This window comes from Pelecanus crispus, chromosome 1 (assembly GCF_030463565.1).
Source record: "Pelecanus crispus isolate bPelCri1 chromosome 1, bPelCri1.pri, whole genome shotgun sequence".
In the NCBI taxonomy this organism is placed as follows: domain Eukaryota; kingdom Metazoa; phylum Chordata; class Aves; order Pelecaniformes; family Pelecanidae; genus Pelecanus; species Pelecanus crispus.
The window spans coordinates 4171879-4188413 of record NC_134643.1 but is presented as its reverse complement, the minus strand read 5'-3'; the positions used below and the strand labels follow the sequence as shown (position 1 = coordinate 4188413).

The following is a 16535-nucleotide window of genomic DNA, read 5'->3' as shown; positions in this document are numbered from 1 at the left end:
TAACGCTGGGATGGGAGAAGGGAAGGGTACGCAAAGGATGGCTGTGTAGGAGAGATGGTAGAAGAGATGAGTTGGTACAGTAAAGTAAATAAATAAGGGAATTTTGGAGCAAAAACAATACAGGGTGCAATGGAAGGTCAGGAAATTCAAATGGAAGATGGGAAGGGTCTTGGGCTGAGAGGAAGCAAGATGGGGGAATTTACCAAAAAAAAAAAAAAAAAACCAAAAAACAAAACGAGAGAAAGACTTGAATGTATGGGGAATTTTGAATAAGAGATGTACTTGATAGAGAAAAGTGCGAAGAAATGTGTGTGGCTTTAGAAATTGAGTTCTAGAAGGACTCTCTGCGTGGATATAGTCTTTGGTGGAGTTCAGAAGAAGGCCTGCCGAGGCATAGTCCAGGGTTTTGGTGACTTACTGAGGTGCAGTGAACTGGCGGCTGCTGCACTTGCAAACCAGCAATGTGGTTTTTCTTTTTTTTTTTTTTTTTCTAAAGAGATCTGGATAAAACCTGATTTAGAAATGAAAAGGTCAATCTCAAATGTTGAGAAGTAAATTAAAAAACAAAGACTCCAGATGTTTCTCTAATAGGGACATCAACTGTTCACAAACAATTTGCTAAAAGGAAATGTCTGTTGACGTGGAATTTAAAAGAATACTCAGAGTAGATTCCAGTAGAACTTAGTCTTGTTTTTGCGTTGTATTGTGCTTGTTCTGCGTCTAGCTCTTTTGTTCTAATTAATCAGTGACAGCGGTTAAATTAGCCACTCAATAATTAAGCTTGGACAAGAGCAGAATATGGTAAAAGTTGCATCTTATCCGGTGTTATGGTAGGGGTAACACACAGTAATGCTTTTGGGATACAGGTACTGGTAGCTTCTGTTGCAATGCATTATGAAAAGGTTGTGTGACCTTTTTAGTAAACTCTGTTGCTGCTGGTTTCCAGAACTTGCTGGTGAGCTGGAGAAATGTCTCTTTGTCACCTGAAGTTGCATTTGTGATTTTTAACAGTTACACTACCAACGCTAACTTTTCATAGCCCCTTTTACATCAGGAAAAATGCTCACAGCACTGCTGGAGTAGCTGGTCACTTACAGTCTTAGAAAGGGCGTCAAGAGGACCTGCTTGCAGCGTTGGGCTGAACCTCCGGCGTACGTACCACAGCTGCTGATGGACAAACAGACCTGGATTAGAACTTCCCCACCATCCCTTCCGTGTATGGATCCGGCAAGGCTCCTGCAGTCCTTGTGAAATCATCCTCCTCCAAGCCTGCATCCTTCTAAGGAGATGTGCCATGGAGCAGCTCATCACCTCTCAACTGTACCCACAACTTCTGTCCTTCTGTCTCCTCTGTGGAGTGCTCGAGTATGGAACAGCTCCGTGAGTCAGTTGGCGTGAGGCACAGCCAAGACATGTGAAGTCTAAGAGCCTTTCAGGGTTTTTACCCTGAACCAAGTGGAATGTTCTGACAAATGCTGTTGTCTCCAGGGTTTATTACTGGTTGTAGATCAGTAGACCTTTTCAGGATTTGGGAATAAATAGTTTTGAAAAAACAAACCTCGTCATTCCTTGGGCATTTTGATCCTAGGCCAGTGTCAATTAATAGATAAACGTGTATGTTTTGGTAACTAATATTTTTAGTTTCCAAGCAGCAACTTTCTCTTTTGAAGGCTAATTTAGTGAAATTCAGAGGACAGTTTAAGTGAACTGTAGGAAAGACTTTGCTTGGTGTAAATTGATAGTTATGTGAATTTTTAAATAGGATCAAAATACTGAAGGATATTGATGCCTCTGGAGGTTTGATAAATGAGAATAAAGAATTATGATAGTTGGCATATTTTGTATGTCACTAGTATTCCTGTACCTTGTTTCAGTATTTCCTAGAGACATGAGAAGAGATACAGGACCTCCCTTCACACAGTGTTACTGCATGAATTGGTAGCTTCTGTAGTGCATATTTGTAAATGTGGTATGTTGACTCATCCTCATTCTGGCTTTTTTAGAGGAAAATTCTTGCTCACGAATGAGCGCTGTGAAGGACGTGGAAATTGTGTAAATGGGTTGGGTTTAGGCGACACTGTTTCTCTAACTTTTTAAGTGTTTCTTGCCAAAGGTAGAAGTTAAGGTCTTGTCATGGGTTCACTGGTTGAGAGGATAAATAGTTTCTCACAATGAAGGAACGTGTAGGTCAACAAGTGCCCGCTGTTCAATAGGTTCAAAATTATCTAGAAAATCGGTGTATTGTAAGGTGACAGTTTGCTGCTAAAACAGAGTGCTTTTCCAGATTACTGAAAGTAAAAGCTGACAAGTGTAGAAAGATCCCATAATAGTGAAGGCCAGGGTGAATTTCATCTGCTATTGTATTTCCAGTTAAATTTTCTACAGTGTCTGCATGCATTTCTTTACGGTTGTTGACATGGATGAATTTACGCAAAGCTTCCAATCAATGTCATATTACCACACAAGCATTTTATGCATTTGTAAGTGTTTGTGACACCTATGACTGATTTTTTTTTTTGGGGGGGGGGTGGGGGGTGTGTGTGTGTGTGATGCAGAAACATGTCAGCTTATCTGTGTAAAGTTTTTACCCTATGCTGTTTTAAGTGTAGGAACTGAACTAGACTCAAATACTGACTCCTTCCCACAGATGGTGATGTAGTTTGGAAGATGCTTTAAGTAACTTGAGGGGTTTTTTGTTTCAAATACTGGGATGTTTATGGACTTGAGATCTAATATACTGAAACTGTCATGTCCTACTTCTGAGTAGTTCCAGTTGTACAGATGCTCGGTTGTACGAGATGCCTGGTGCCACAAAAGCACATAGGGAGAGAGCAGCTGTCCCCAAAAGCCTCCAATAGAAACTTGGATACTGCAGATACACCTCTGAGCCAACTTCCTAAATAGTGTAAATGCCTACAAGAGTAGGGACAAAGAAGGCAGATGCTGAAGTGAACCAAATGAAAAGTATTCTAGGCTGATCCTAAATATCGCATGCTAATGTTTTGTTTTCCTCCCTGCTTAGTAGCATAAAGGTTTTAAAATGTTCTAGCCAGTATTCTTTCTCCAAAATGTTAGAGAGAGTCTTTCAGATATGCCTGACTAACATTTCCAGTGATTTCCACTTAGGCAGCCTAAAACAAAAAAGACCCGGAGTGGGGGAGTACTTGATTTTTTTTTTTTAATCCCCTTAAAAATAAAACTTTTTTGAGATAGTTTTCAGCTTTTAAAGGTAACTTCTTACTTGCTTATGCCACCTTGTGTGCCCAAGGAGCTCTGTCTTCTTAGCCCTTGTTTATTTCTCTTTCTTTAATTTTGACATTTTTTTAAAGAAAAGATCATCCATATTTTATAACAGCTCTGGGTCTTAAGTTATTCAGTTCCATCACTAGGTGCCTGTAGTTCTTGCCTCCAGCATGAAAAAAGCACAGAAAACCAGCCAAACTTCAGTTATTTCTAATGCCAGATGTTTCAATGTGTGGAGGTCCCTTTCCTCCACACATTGATACTGAACTCAAATCTCATAGAGAAGGGAGTAGTTAAACACATTATGCACGGTGTTCTGAAGGCTGCAAAAGTTTGGCAGTCCTAGAGCTTGTGTGTGCCAGTCTTCAGATTATACGTGGATTTCCAAACCATCATAGAGCCTTCAGATGCAAAGGGCGCAGCTTGTAAACTGCTTTTACACCTTGAAGTAATGCATCATACATAGTGGATTTGTGGCGTTTATGTTCTGATAAAAATCACCACTTCAACTCTAGCTTATGATGAGTTTACTGTTCTGATCTCTGATCTGGAATGCAGCCTTTTTACTTACAGGACTTTATTAGGAAGTTATTGGATCATCCAGTTCCCCGTAAATTGCAGATGAGGCGTTATACAAAGACATGCTAGGCTGGCTGTGAATGCATCTCAGGGAAGATGACACATGATTCAGCTGCTTAAAGCATTACAGAATTTTCAGGTGAGGATTTAGTGAAGCGATGGGTATTGGTATAAGGAACACTGATTTATATCCTTTTGGGTTTTAAAGACACAGAAATGCGCACCTGTAAGACAAGAGCCAGGTGGAATCCCTGGAACCCTGCATTTCACACTGGATAGGGAAAAGGGATTTTAAAGAATCAGGAGAGTATGTGAGGGTAGAAGGTGGGAGGAAAGCTTATTCTCTTGCCATCAAGGTGAAAGTAACTTCATACACCGGTGAACTTTACCTTGGGAGTAGAGTAGTCTTTTATTTCAGCTAGACTGTGAAAGACTTCCGTTACGTTAACACTCCTCAAGCTGTACAAATACAGAAATCCCTAAAGAAATACCAGTTATCCCAATATGGTAACATAGGGGAAGCATTCTCAAGTAGTAGTATAGACAAATCCTTAGCTAAATTGTCTGGATAATTAAATGCTTGAAAATGTAGTAAGTTTTAGTGGACCTTGCTGCTAATAATGTATTTCTGCTACTGGGTTTTGGATGTAACTAGGACTTAAGCTTTCTGGCCTGTCTCAAGGGCATATACTGGCAGAATGGATAGTGCGTTGGTATGTTGAGTTCTCAGACCTGAAAGAGCTTAGTATGTTTAATAGGACTTAATCCATGAGTTTTCCAGGGTATGTATGCGATGGAGATTTTATTGATACTGGGATTCGGGAACTGTTGGGTTCTAGTCCTTGCACGGGCCCCATGCATGCTTTGTTTTCACTGCTCTGTCTTTAAAAGCTCCTGTACACATGCTTGCTGCCATGTGTTATGCTTACTCCGCTTAATATATGGAAGAGAGGGTTTAGCACAGTGCTTCACAGGCCTCCAGTAAAAATACTTGCACTGTTTCTTGGCTGATTTTCCTCTGTGTAGGTTATTGCAAAATTGAAGATGCCTTGTTTCTGAAACTATGACGCAGCAGAGAGTAGCTGTATGCTGCGCTTGCAGCGGTAATTGCTGCAGTTCCTGCAGCTGGATAACTAAATTATGTTCTGAGAATAGCTGAAAGGTGATGTAAACAAAAAATTCAGAAGCTACATCTTTCCTCATCTGTCACTTAGTGCAAAAGAAGCCATGGCAGTCTCCACAGTTCTCTTTTTTCGGTGCCGAAAACACTCTTTTCTGATATATATTTTTTTTTTTCCCCCTCTTGCCATGTTGCTATAATAGCTAACAGAGGAAGCCTGCATTAAACTGTGCTTAGTATCTGTATCCTTGAAATGGCAATCTTATAGCCATGGGTTAGCCCGAGGGGAAAAATTATACAGCCACTTTTATGACTTCTGAACACCTCTGGGTACAAACTACTCCTTTGTCATCTGTTTAAGACTGTCTTCACTTTCTTGGAAACATCCGAGAGCCTGTGGCTGCCAAAGTATTAAGACTTATAATTTCAGGTTTTATCTATCACCAGCTTTTCAAGGACAATTAATTAAAAAAAAGATCTAAACCAAAACCCAACCTTAAAAAAATTCTAGCCTTGCTGCATCCTCATCTTTGTGGCTAAACAGTCCATAAATGACTAGTTAAATTTTTTTTAGTCTGCTAGCCTGTTGGTCTGCAAGTGTGACTGTAGTGAAGCCAAATAGTTTGCATCTATGGAAAAATCTCTTTTGGCTGGACCTTCACTAGCCATTGTTACTGGTAATGAGAGGACAGCGTGAACTTACGATGCATGCAAAAATGACCTCATTCAACATCCTGCAATTGTTAATGGGGTTAGTTAAATTCGGCACACGAGGGATGTTGTCCTGAGGGCCCATCAGAGCTGGTGAAAGCTCTGGTTCTGTGGTGGGTCATCTGTTATATTTCATCAGTGTTACTAAAAGCAAAGCTGAGCAGTTGATGTGTACCAAAGCAACAATTTACTTGTTAAAATTTAAGGAGCTGCAATTTTATTCACGTTTCATCAGTGTGAGTAGCGCTTGGTTTGCAGGTAAATAGTGCCTTTTGTTAGAAATAGCACAGCAGTGATGGCCTTTCGGTTCAAGGTTGTCTTGTACTAGGGAATTACTTCATCGCTTCTCCTGTTAGCATGTGTAAGCTGAATCATGTAGGCTGGATGACTTACTTTTGACTGTAAACTAAAGCCTAGACAAGACCTTCACACGCATTCCTGCAACCTGCTTCACATAAATGAAAGAATTATTTCACGCTGTTTGCATGCTTGAAGCTCTGTGAGTTTTTTTCGCCTTTCCACTATTCCACTTGCTTGCCTAGAAATTCTCTTGATCGTAGGATGCCTTGGTTTACTGCAACATGAGATCCACGGTGTTACGCATTGCTGGAAGGCCTTGACGATACCTTGGTGTGAGAGCAAGCCAAGTAAGAGCACATAGCTCAGAAATGACCTGGGAATGTGGCTCCCTGCACTGGCAGTAACGCAGGCGTCGGTTGCCAAAGTTGTTTCTGCACTGTAGGTAAACTCATGCAACACAGCTGTCAGCAGAATATTGGTGCTTTGGAAAGTTCACGAGTCAGTTCATAGGGCACACTTTATTTCTTCAGAGGTGCGTTAATCGGGGTTCATCAGAAACCAATAGATCATGTGCTAGTTCATTCCTTTATGAAAATACCTGGGAATTAGTTGTTTCTGCAAGCAGGCCTGTTGGGAGACTAATTCTTAGCAGGTAATCTCATGGGAATAGAACATTGAACATTGCTATGAAAACAAATAGATGTTTATGTGCTGCACCGAGTCTGAGCTCATCTGTGCTGTGATGAACCTGCACTGATCCCTTAAGATGAGGCAAACAGGCTGAGTGAAGTCTTGTGTAGGACTGGAAGGGATGGGGCCCCCATGGGTCATCAAATCCAGTCCACTGCTATGATAAGGATCATGTCATATGATCTCTGAGCTTAATCGTTTGATTTATAAGCTCATTGAACCGTCTTTCAAAAATAGAACACTGGGCCATTTTTTTTTTTTTTTTTTTTTTTTTACTTCGTCTAAGCAAGGAAGGTCTCTGTGTGGAAGGCTCAGCTTGAGGCTGTGAAGTATCAACAGTGAGAAATTAGGACTATCCCAAATGTGTGCATGCTTTTAGGGGAAAAAGGAAAAAAAAAGCTTCATCCTGTTTAATGTTTTTGTTTTCCCACCTTAGAGATGAATCAAAACTGTGTGCTAAAAGCTGCCTCTGACTTTAATCTGCTCTGTCATGTCTGAGTCAGATGCCCAGAAAGGACTTTGCCACTAAATCGATTTAGTTGCATTGCTATAGCAGGGTACTTGTAAGCAGATTAGCCATAGCTCAAATACCATGTCAACTGCCTGACCGAAGGGTATCTTCCTTGTCTTAGCTGTGGCTAGACTTCTTAATAGTCAATTATTTGCAGATACTTGTCAGAAACTTTTTGATATCTGGACCTAATATTAGTCATAAGACATTTAACTGTTTTGTGTGAAAAATTGTGTAGACCCGTGGCTTTCTGGTACTGGTCCTGGGGAGTTTTAAGTGTTGTGATTCTTATCCAGGTTCTGATCCATTTAATAGGCTTCCCAAAATATTTATTGGCAGAACATATTTAACTTACTCTCAAAGAATATTCTTTATAGCGGGTAGAGCAGCTGTAAAAGTAAGTTGGAATACCTGTAATCTTCCATAAATAGAGGCAAGAATATCTTAGAGTGGAAATGCGTGGCTGCTGAGCTAGTGTAACTGTTAGCTTCCTGTGCTGCTTTAAGCTTTTAGTTAAGGCAAACTTGCAGAGTAATTGAATGAATGGAGTGCACATTCAGCATCCAAAATACGTGTTTTGGAGCTAGACTCCCATCTTGTGCTCCTAGAAACATTTGACATCCCAGTTTAATCCTTCGCTGCGTCTACCCCGTGTGACATTGAAAGGTTTTTAAGTCTAGTGCTGGACCTGTCAAGCCTTGGATGCCCAATGACACGTGTAGCACTGATTTCTGCCATCATACAGAGTAGGCAAAAGGAGCTGGGATATGCTGTTTACGGGAGGGTCTTGCACGGTTAAGAAACCCTTACAGACGAGGCACACCCTTAGTTGTGTACCTGTGATGGGCTGCTGTGGCCACGAGCGCTGTCGCGACGCTCCTATTGTGTGACTGAACGTGCAAGACCCTGCTCCCTCGTGACTTGGCACTCCCGGCACGTGGCTGGTGATTGCACGGGAGTTAAAGCAGTACATCAGCCTCCACTCATTTTGCTTTGTGTTTTGGGCTGATGGGCAATACAAATGCCCTACAGTACCATAAAAACCAATAGATTCAAGTCTTTTGTTAGGTTGCTGGCACCCCTAGGTTATGAGAAACTTGAAACGCCTTCTGCGAGCAACTTGTATGGGATGAAAGAGTTTTATTTTGTGTATGGCTGTAGTTGTTTCTCTTGCTGAATTTAGTACTGATCTGGAGTAAAGCAAATCATTCTGAGCTGCAGCTTAGATGAAACATTTTGTGAGCACGCATTAGCTGAAGACTGGTGTTGATAAAGCACTAACAAGCTCTAATCTTAGAAAAATGTATAGACTTGAACGAACTCCAAGAATAATATGCAAGTGCTTTCATTTTCAAGATTGTGGAGAACTTTCCCTTTTTGCGGGGGGGGGGGGGGGGGGGGGGGGTGGAGGAGGAAATGAATTATACTCTGAAACTGGGAAATGAGAGCAATTAATCTCTGCAGTTGTGTGTAGGCAGGAGGGACTATTTGTTGCATGACAGCCTGCTCTCAGAACTGGAAACAAAGTAGGTTGTTTGTGTCTTTTTATGTCCTCGTCCTAGTTTGCTTTAGGACAAGAGCATTTACCTCATGACGCTTATTTTTGAACTTTATACTGGAGGCAGTGTTCACATTCCATTCAGTCTTTTACAGCACCAAGAAGGGGAATTAGTCAGCTGTTCTTTGTTTTTATTTCCCTGACTCTTGAACAGGGTCCAGGCTTGCTCCTGAGGTTTTTCATCTGGATCAGTCTGAATAAAACAGATTTTCTTGCAACTGAAACACCTTTATTTGCAAAAGGTGATGATAACCAAGAGAAGCCAAGCTCCCCTAGTTTTCACTTGGGGGGTGGGATGGGGAGTGGAACTGGCTTCCTGCAGTCCTGTTCGCATTAAAGTGAGTTTGTAGGATGTTTATTTAAAAACAAAAGAAAAATGAAAGCTATCATGTTTGTGCCTTAGTGGAGCATGCCAGGATGCTGTTGCTAAGATGATGCATGCTGATTCTGGCATAAATAGTTATTTGAGCAGACCCTACCCTAAGGAGTTGAGTCCCAATCCTTTCTCTCCTGTATAGGAACAAATCAATTATTCTAAGGAGGCAGTGTTGTCTCTCGGTGCTGTTGTGTTGCTTTTTGAAAACGTTTTGTAAGTTAGTCCTTAAGTGGGATAATTGCTTTCAGCATTTGCAAGTTAAATGAAGAAAGCTCTAATTAGATTTTATAAAGTGGCTTAGCATGTTGAGAAGGCTTTTCATAAAGTATACTGTGTATTCACTTGGCGTTGCACAATTGAATTTCGTGTACCACTGACGAAACAAAAAAAAAAATCCTATTTGGTTTTGGTCATTCCTGGGCACTTAAAGGATTGAAAAGCCTGTCTTAGGTACTTCTAGCTATGTGTGCTCTCTCCCTTTCCCTACCATCCTACCCTCATCAGGGCATTTATCTGTATTTTAGAGACCGGAGGAGTTGCATCAAGACCAACCTGTTTGAGCAAGGATATTAGAGTAGGGCATAGAAGCTTGGTATTTTGTAGCACTTGAAAACGGGGCGGTGGCACATACTGTTTAATCTGTTTTGGCCGTTATTATGCTGGGCTAATTGTATGGTGGTGCTGGGTGGCAGAGAGCCATTTTGTTCAGGTTAGTCTTAGCTCCGTGTGGGCATTTATTGAGTTCCACAGAAACTGAACAGTGCCCATGCTTAGTAATCTTTGGTATTGTTTGGCGTCGTGTAGGTTAGAAATGTGATATGCTAATGCTTTACTATTGCCACCGCAGGCTTGCATAAGTGGAGGGACTGGCCAAAGCAGCGTAGCACATTGCTTGCCATCTGAATAAGAACTTAGCCTAGTCACAAGCTTCTTTCACGTGTGGTTTCTGCAGTGTGCATGCCAGGAGCTTCCTGATGAGAATTGAAAGAGTCCCCAAAGCTGGTATTTGTTCAGTTTGTTTGGGCGCTGTAGCTGGATGTGACTTACTAGAGTCTCTTAACTAAGATGCGCTCTGTTTAGGAAGTAATACCTCTACTAAATCAGTCAGTTGGCAAAATTGTAGATCCTACATGCTGACAGCTTTGAAGATAGTTCAATGAAACTGGATCTAAGGAACAGGTACTTAATGAGAAGTCTTGCATTGGTTTGTTATGACTTCAGATAACCACAGGAGAAAATGAATGCAAACTGGTCAAAACTGCTGTTTGCCTTCTGCTCTGCTCAAGAAGACTTGGGCTTGTTTAATCTGCTTCTGTGGTTATCAGTGTGCAGGTGAAACTGTCTTTATTAGCTGCAGATATGTTTAGGAATGGCAGTTAGTATGTTTAGAAGAGTAGCAAGTACAATAGATACTTTTTGTGTGTCTGCGAGTTCTCTCTGGTGATAAGGCCCAGCTTTGAGTACGCATACAGAAATTGCTAGTGAGATCCACTCGCCTTAGGACGTTAACTCATGGATCGTCAACCAGCCTATATCCTGGCAGAAGGAGGCAAAAGGTTGTTCTCTTGCTCTCTAACCACACTTGATCTCTTCAACTGTAGGTTAAAGAGAGTAATGTCTATTATGGTCAATTTTTCTCACTTCTTGCTTATAAGAGGGCAAGTTCTTTGAACGCTTCTCGAATCAACAAACTCTTTCCCATTTGAATTTGGTGGGTCACTTTCTCCATGACAAGTTGTGGCAGTGCGTTCTTTGTCTGAACAACAGGCTCGCTATTGTAACCGCATGAAGTACACGTCTTTGGATGAACATGCGCAACCGCCCACGGGCTCTTGATTCACTTAACCACATGTGCCTTGAAGTGTTTTATTCATTTTCAGTGTCTGCCCATATCTGGCTTTGTAAATGGACTTTGTGATGCCCTTTGAAGTATAAGCACACTACAAGGACTTCTGTAGTCCAACTGAGTAGCTCTCAAGTGAACACAGATTTAGGCCTTTCCCCTTTTCTGCCTCAAATGTCAAACCAATGTGTACCACTGTTTAATGGAGTAATTTACCCATATTAGTAAACATGTAGACGAAATTGGAAACTTTGTCAGGTTCCATGTGATCTTGTAAGTGATAGGCAGGAATAACTCCAGTTTTCTTTGAGAAAAGGTTATGAATTGGATGAAGTTCTCTTTATTGAAAGCGAGAATCTGCTCTATGGTAGGTTTTGCAAATTGGTGAAGTTAGAGTTCTTAAGTGAACTTGAGGTGATAAAGTTTGTGCTTGTGGTCTGTAGACATGAAGTGGTCAAACTTAACACCTTTAGTAGCTCTTTAAAAAGGTAAATATTACTATGTGAGGTGTGATCAGTATATAATTCAAGAAAGAAGATGTTTTTCCTGAATTCTTTTCTGATTTTAACATAGTCTCAGGATTTTAAATTTGTATGTTGTATACTTAGCTTGAAGCTGGTATTGTAGGTGCTAAGTGTTTCAGCCTCATGTTTGTACTCAGAGAGTTTGCAGTTGACGACGCAGCTCTTCAAGGCAAGGCAGATCTGGAAATTGCTAAATTGGAGATGAATTCTTGAAAGTGCCAAGGACATTATTTGAGCAAATTTGGTAGGATTTACTTTAAGGCATAGAACATATGGAGGTGTGGGAGTGGGGGAAGATACTTGAATCAGCAGGTTCAGTTAAAAAACTGCAATGACATGACAAAGAGGGGAGGGTCGGGAAGCACAGGTAGGTCGTAACGTTTCATCTAAACTACAGCTGTGCTAAGGCAAGTATGTGTTTGGCAGGGGAACATGGGCATGTCCCTAAGTGTCCCAGCTGCGTAACTAGAGATGGATTTTGTCTACTGGGGTTACTTTCTTATGAATCAGGGCAACCTTTGTGAATACTCAAGTCAGTACTTTTCACGCAAAGAAACTACCCTTTGCGTTTGGAACAGGGTCCTTTGGAAGATACTGATTTGTATTTTCTAGGAACAAGATGAAGTATGTTGCCACCTTCTCTGTCAGCTTCTTCCATGTGACCAAAAGCAATGAATGAACTTTTGCTGCATTTCAGGATGTTAATGCTAATGTTTCACTTCCATCAGTATTTTTTTCGGAAAAGAAAATTATCTTAATTACCATGAAGTAACTCATCCTCAAAGCTGTAATCCTTGGTGACATAATGCTTCATATTTACAAAATAGGAACATTTCAGTTCACCTCTTCAGATTGTCGTTTGAGTTACTGTAAACAGTTTCCTGTAACTGTTCTTTAATCAAGAAATTGAATTCTGTAACATGAGTAAAGTTTTGACTACAAAACTGTAATGTTTCTCTTCATATTTTATCTAACTTAGTGAAATGTATTCCATCAGGGTATTTTAAGTTTCGGTGGTAATTTCAGTATAATTTTTAATGTGAAATGGTACAGTTGTGAAGATTTGTTTTCTGTAGAGGTGGTACTTGGTAGCACATGGACCAAATATTGTGCTGATTATTTGGTGTGGCATGGCTACTTTTCTTTAACTGTAAGTCTTCTAATAAATGGTGATTTATGTTACATCTTTGCCTAATTGTATAATCTTTATTTTTCAATAGATTTTTTTTTGTCTTTCATACTTCAGACTTTTGTACACCTTAACTTGAAATCTCACCAGTTTTCATGTTAGTTTCCAGACTCTCAAAGTTAGCTAGCCAGCCTTGTTCTGGCATCCTCATTTATGAAGTGCCAAAATGACACAAACTAAGGCCAAATAAACTATATAATTCATGTATAAGCACGATGCCAGTTTTTTCTTTCTCTTTTGGCTGATCTTTTGCAAATAAGGCTTTGCACGTCTTAATTTCTAGTATTTTGGAGTACAGGAATATCACTCTCATGCTTCAAGATGAGCGTACGAAGGCACTCAAAATTGGATTTGGAAAGCAGAAAGGATACTGCCCGGTACCATGTAGCATCATAGTAGTGTCATTGAATAAATTACTCTATGATTTAAGTTGAGCACTCCTGGATGGATAAGCACATAATAATTTGACAGGAGGCCTCTGTGTTTCTCTTGAAGATCATAACTCACGGCAGTTTTGCTTACCGTGGGAAACTTTCTTGTAGTTGGAGGCTGGAATGGCCATATCTCTTTGTGAAGGACAAGGGAGTGCTTTTGTTACCTTCAAAGACCCATTACGGGTCATGATTGCTTGTGGGAGTGTCTGGTTATGATCTGTTAGAAAACAGCCTATTAATAAAACAGAGGCTCTTGTAATAGAGCACTTCTTAATCTTCTTCCTATGTAGTTATTTATAGGCTGTAACATCTTAATTTGCCTCTCATGTGCATCAAGTTCTGTTATTTTAAAAGATCAAGTAGTGTTCACATGCCTCAATCACTTCTGGAGGAAACAGTCTGTTTTCTAAGGAATCTTGCAAAAAGGCTTCAGGTCATAAGTTTGTTGTAAAAAATGCAGTAAGGCTTTTGCTGGTGTCTTTTTAAAGGACAAAGAAGTTATGGAATGTTCTGTTATATAGATATTTCTATATTAATCCCGTATTTGTCTGATTACAAGTGCATTTTTCTCAAAATTTGCAAAGGATTTTCACTTGCTGGTAGTACTTACTTGCCTTTAGTGAGTGTGCAATGACCTACCTGGAGCAACATTAAATGTATTGTTCTCTTTGTTTTTGTGGTCATTTTCTTTATTAGAGTGGTCCTAGTGCCAGATCTTGTCACAAGATGTGCATTGACATTCAACGAAGACAGATCTACACGCTGGGACGCTATCTGGATTCCTCTGTGAGGAACAGCAAATCTCTGAAAAGTGACTTCTATCGCTATGACATTGACACAAACACATGGATGTTACTAAGTGAAGACACTGCAGCAGATGGAGGTCCAAAGCTGGTGTTTGATCATCAGGTCAGCTACACTGATATGCCAAGTTCTCAATGTTTGTGAATCAATTTCGGTTGTAGTCTCCTGGGCTTTAGAAGTGCTGTACCATAACAGTGACAAAGTAACGTAGCAGTGACGAAGATCTGCACGCAGTTAAATTCTAATAGCATTTCTGTCTAAGGCCATTGACTACTGGTATTCTAATCAAATTGAGTCAGAAGAATCATAAAATCCTTTGCAAACTAATTTGTTTTATTAAGACACATTTTATTAAAGCTCAAGGTACAGTTCATCTGTTTTTAATTGGTCTTGTCGAGCTGGGTTTGCAGATCTGCCTACTTGGAGGGCATTGGGGAACAACTTGCAAAGCTGTGTATGGTACCTTCAGAAGAATACTGTAAGCAAACCACTGAAATCAGGCCAACAGGATCAGGATTCTTTCAAAACTGGTTATTTTTTAAAATTTGTAGAATGTACTTGCTTTGTAGAGATTGAAACACATTAGAGGAATAGCTACTAATCTTTTAAAAAGCCACACCTGTCCATGTGTTCAAATGGAATACTTTTTTTTATTTATGTTGTGTGTTTAATGGCTTTTGTGTACTTGAAAAAGGTATCTTGTTCTTAATTAATTTTTATAAAGCGTGGCCAAGAAACAGCACATCAGTACTCATTTTTAAAGCAGCCCAAGAACTGCTTTTATTGGTACTAGCTGTTTTGTAACTAAAGCTGTTGTTTGCCAGCACAATATGCGTTTCTGCTGACGCCGAAAATTAAAGATACATGTTGTCTGCAGAACAAAAGCCAATCAGTCTTTCTGTTCTATTAATAACAAATACCAGTCTCCCAAGTGTTGGGGAAAAGGCAAAAGTAAATTGTCAGCTGGCAAGGCTACTCTGGGTACCTTGTTTGCCTGCTTCTGAAACTGTTTCTTTTTTCCCCTGCTGTCTCTCAGGAAAGAATGTCCTCCCTGAATTCTTTATCAATCTGCAGCTCTTTCTCTTCTCTTCTCTCCCTCCATACCTACTGCGATAGTGGTTTTTGTTTAACCTTCACAAAAATGTGCTGCACTAGAAGTGTTTTGTGTAGGTTTTGCTGAGTAGCATCTCTATCTTACTGTAATCTTGTCTGGTTTGTTGGGTTTGGTTGTGGTGGGTTTTTTTTTTTCCCTCCCCTGGTGTTTTGTAACCCTCTGCGTTGCACTGTGTCTGAAAACATCACCTGGAGTCAGGGAGTTTTGTTTGATTTGTACTGTGATGCATCTCTTGTGCCATAAGCTGAATTCAGGCTTTGGGGATAAACATATTGCTGCTGCAGCCTGATCAAGAATCCTTGGTCAGGTTATGGCCCTACTTTATGTTGAAGTAATGGGGGTTAACAGCGGGAGCTGACAGAGGAGCTTACCAAGCCACTCTCCATCATCTGTCAGCAGTCCTGGTTAACAGGGGAGGTCCCTGATGACTGGAGGCTTGCCAATGTGACGCCCATCTACAAGAAGGGCCGGAAGGAGGATCCGGGGAACTACAGGCCTGTCAGCCTGACCTCGGTGCTGGGAAAGATTATGGAGCGGTTCATCTTGAGTGAACTCAACAGGCAAGTGCAGGTCAACCAGGGGATCAGGCCCAGCCAGCATGGGTTCATGAAAGGCAGGTCCTGCTTGACCAACCTGATCTCCTTGTATGACCTGGTGACCTGCCTGGTGGATGATGGAAGGGCTGTGGATGTCATCTACCTGGACTTCAATAAAGCCTTTGACACAGTCTCCCACAGCATTCTCCTTAGGAAGCTGGTGGCTCATGGCTTAGGCAGGTGTAGTCTTCGCTGGGTAAAAAACTGGCTGGATGGCTGAGCCCAGAGAGTTGTGGTGAATGGAGTCAAATCCAGTTGGTGACCGGTCACAAGCGCTGTTCCCCAGGGCTCTGTTTTGGGGCCAGTCTTGTTTAATACCTTTATCAACGATCTGGATGAGGGGATTGAGGGCACCCTCAGTAAGTTTGCAGACGACACCAAGCTGGGTGGGAGTGTCGATCTGCTGGAGGGTAGGATGGCCCTGCAGAGGGACCTGGACAGGCTGGAGCGATGGGCCGAGGCCAACTGTATGAGGTTTAACAAGGGCAAGTGCCGGGTCCTGCAGTTGTTGTCACAACAACCCCATGCAATGCTACAGGCTTGGGGAAGAGTGGCTGGAAAGCTGCCTGGCCGAAAAGGGCCCTGGGGGTGTTGGTAGACAGCCGGCTGAACATGAGCCAGCAGTGTGCCCAGGTGGCCAAGAAGGCCAACAGCATCCTGGCTTGTATCAGGAATAGTGTGGCCAGCAGGAGCACGGAGATGATTGTGCCCCTGTGCTCAGCGCTGGTGAGGCCGCACCTGGAATACTGTGTCCAGTTTTGGGCCCCTCAATACAAGAAGGACATTGGGGTGCTGGAGCGTGTCCAGAGAAGGGCAACAAAGCTGGTGAAGGGTCTGGAGCACAGGGCTGATGAGGAGCGGCTGAGGGAACTGGGGGTGTTCAGCCTGGAGAAGAGGAGGTTGAGGGGAGACCTTATCGCTCTCTACAACTACCTGAAAGGAG

At 41.4% G+C, this 16535-nt stretch overlaps 1 protein-coding gene across 3 annotated transcripts in view; it reads left to right on the top strand.

Annotated features, from left to right (window-relative positions):
• The window catches only part of MKLN1 (muskelin 1), a 100517-nt gene that overhangs the window by 53026 nt on the left and 30956 nt on the right, over positions 1–16535 (top strand). For all 3 annotated transcript variants that reach the window (XR_012831994.1, XM_075727825.1, XM_075727824.1), the window contains exon 10: positions 13775–13987. Coding sequence is in view for 2 of the 3 variants with exons in the window: in XM_075727825.1 (XP_075583940.1) it covers positions 13775–13987 (213 nt within the window). In the remaining variant the exon portion in view is untranslated. The remainder of the gene's footprint in view (positions 1–13774; positions 13988–16535) is intronic.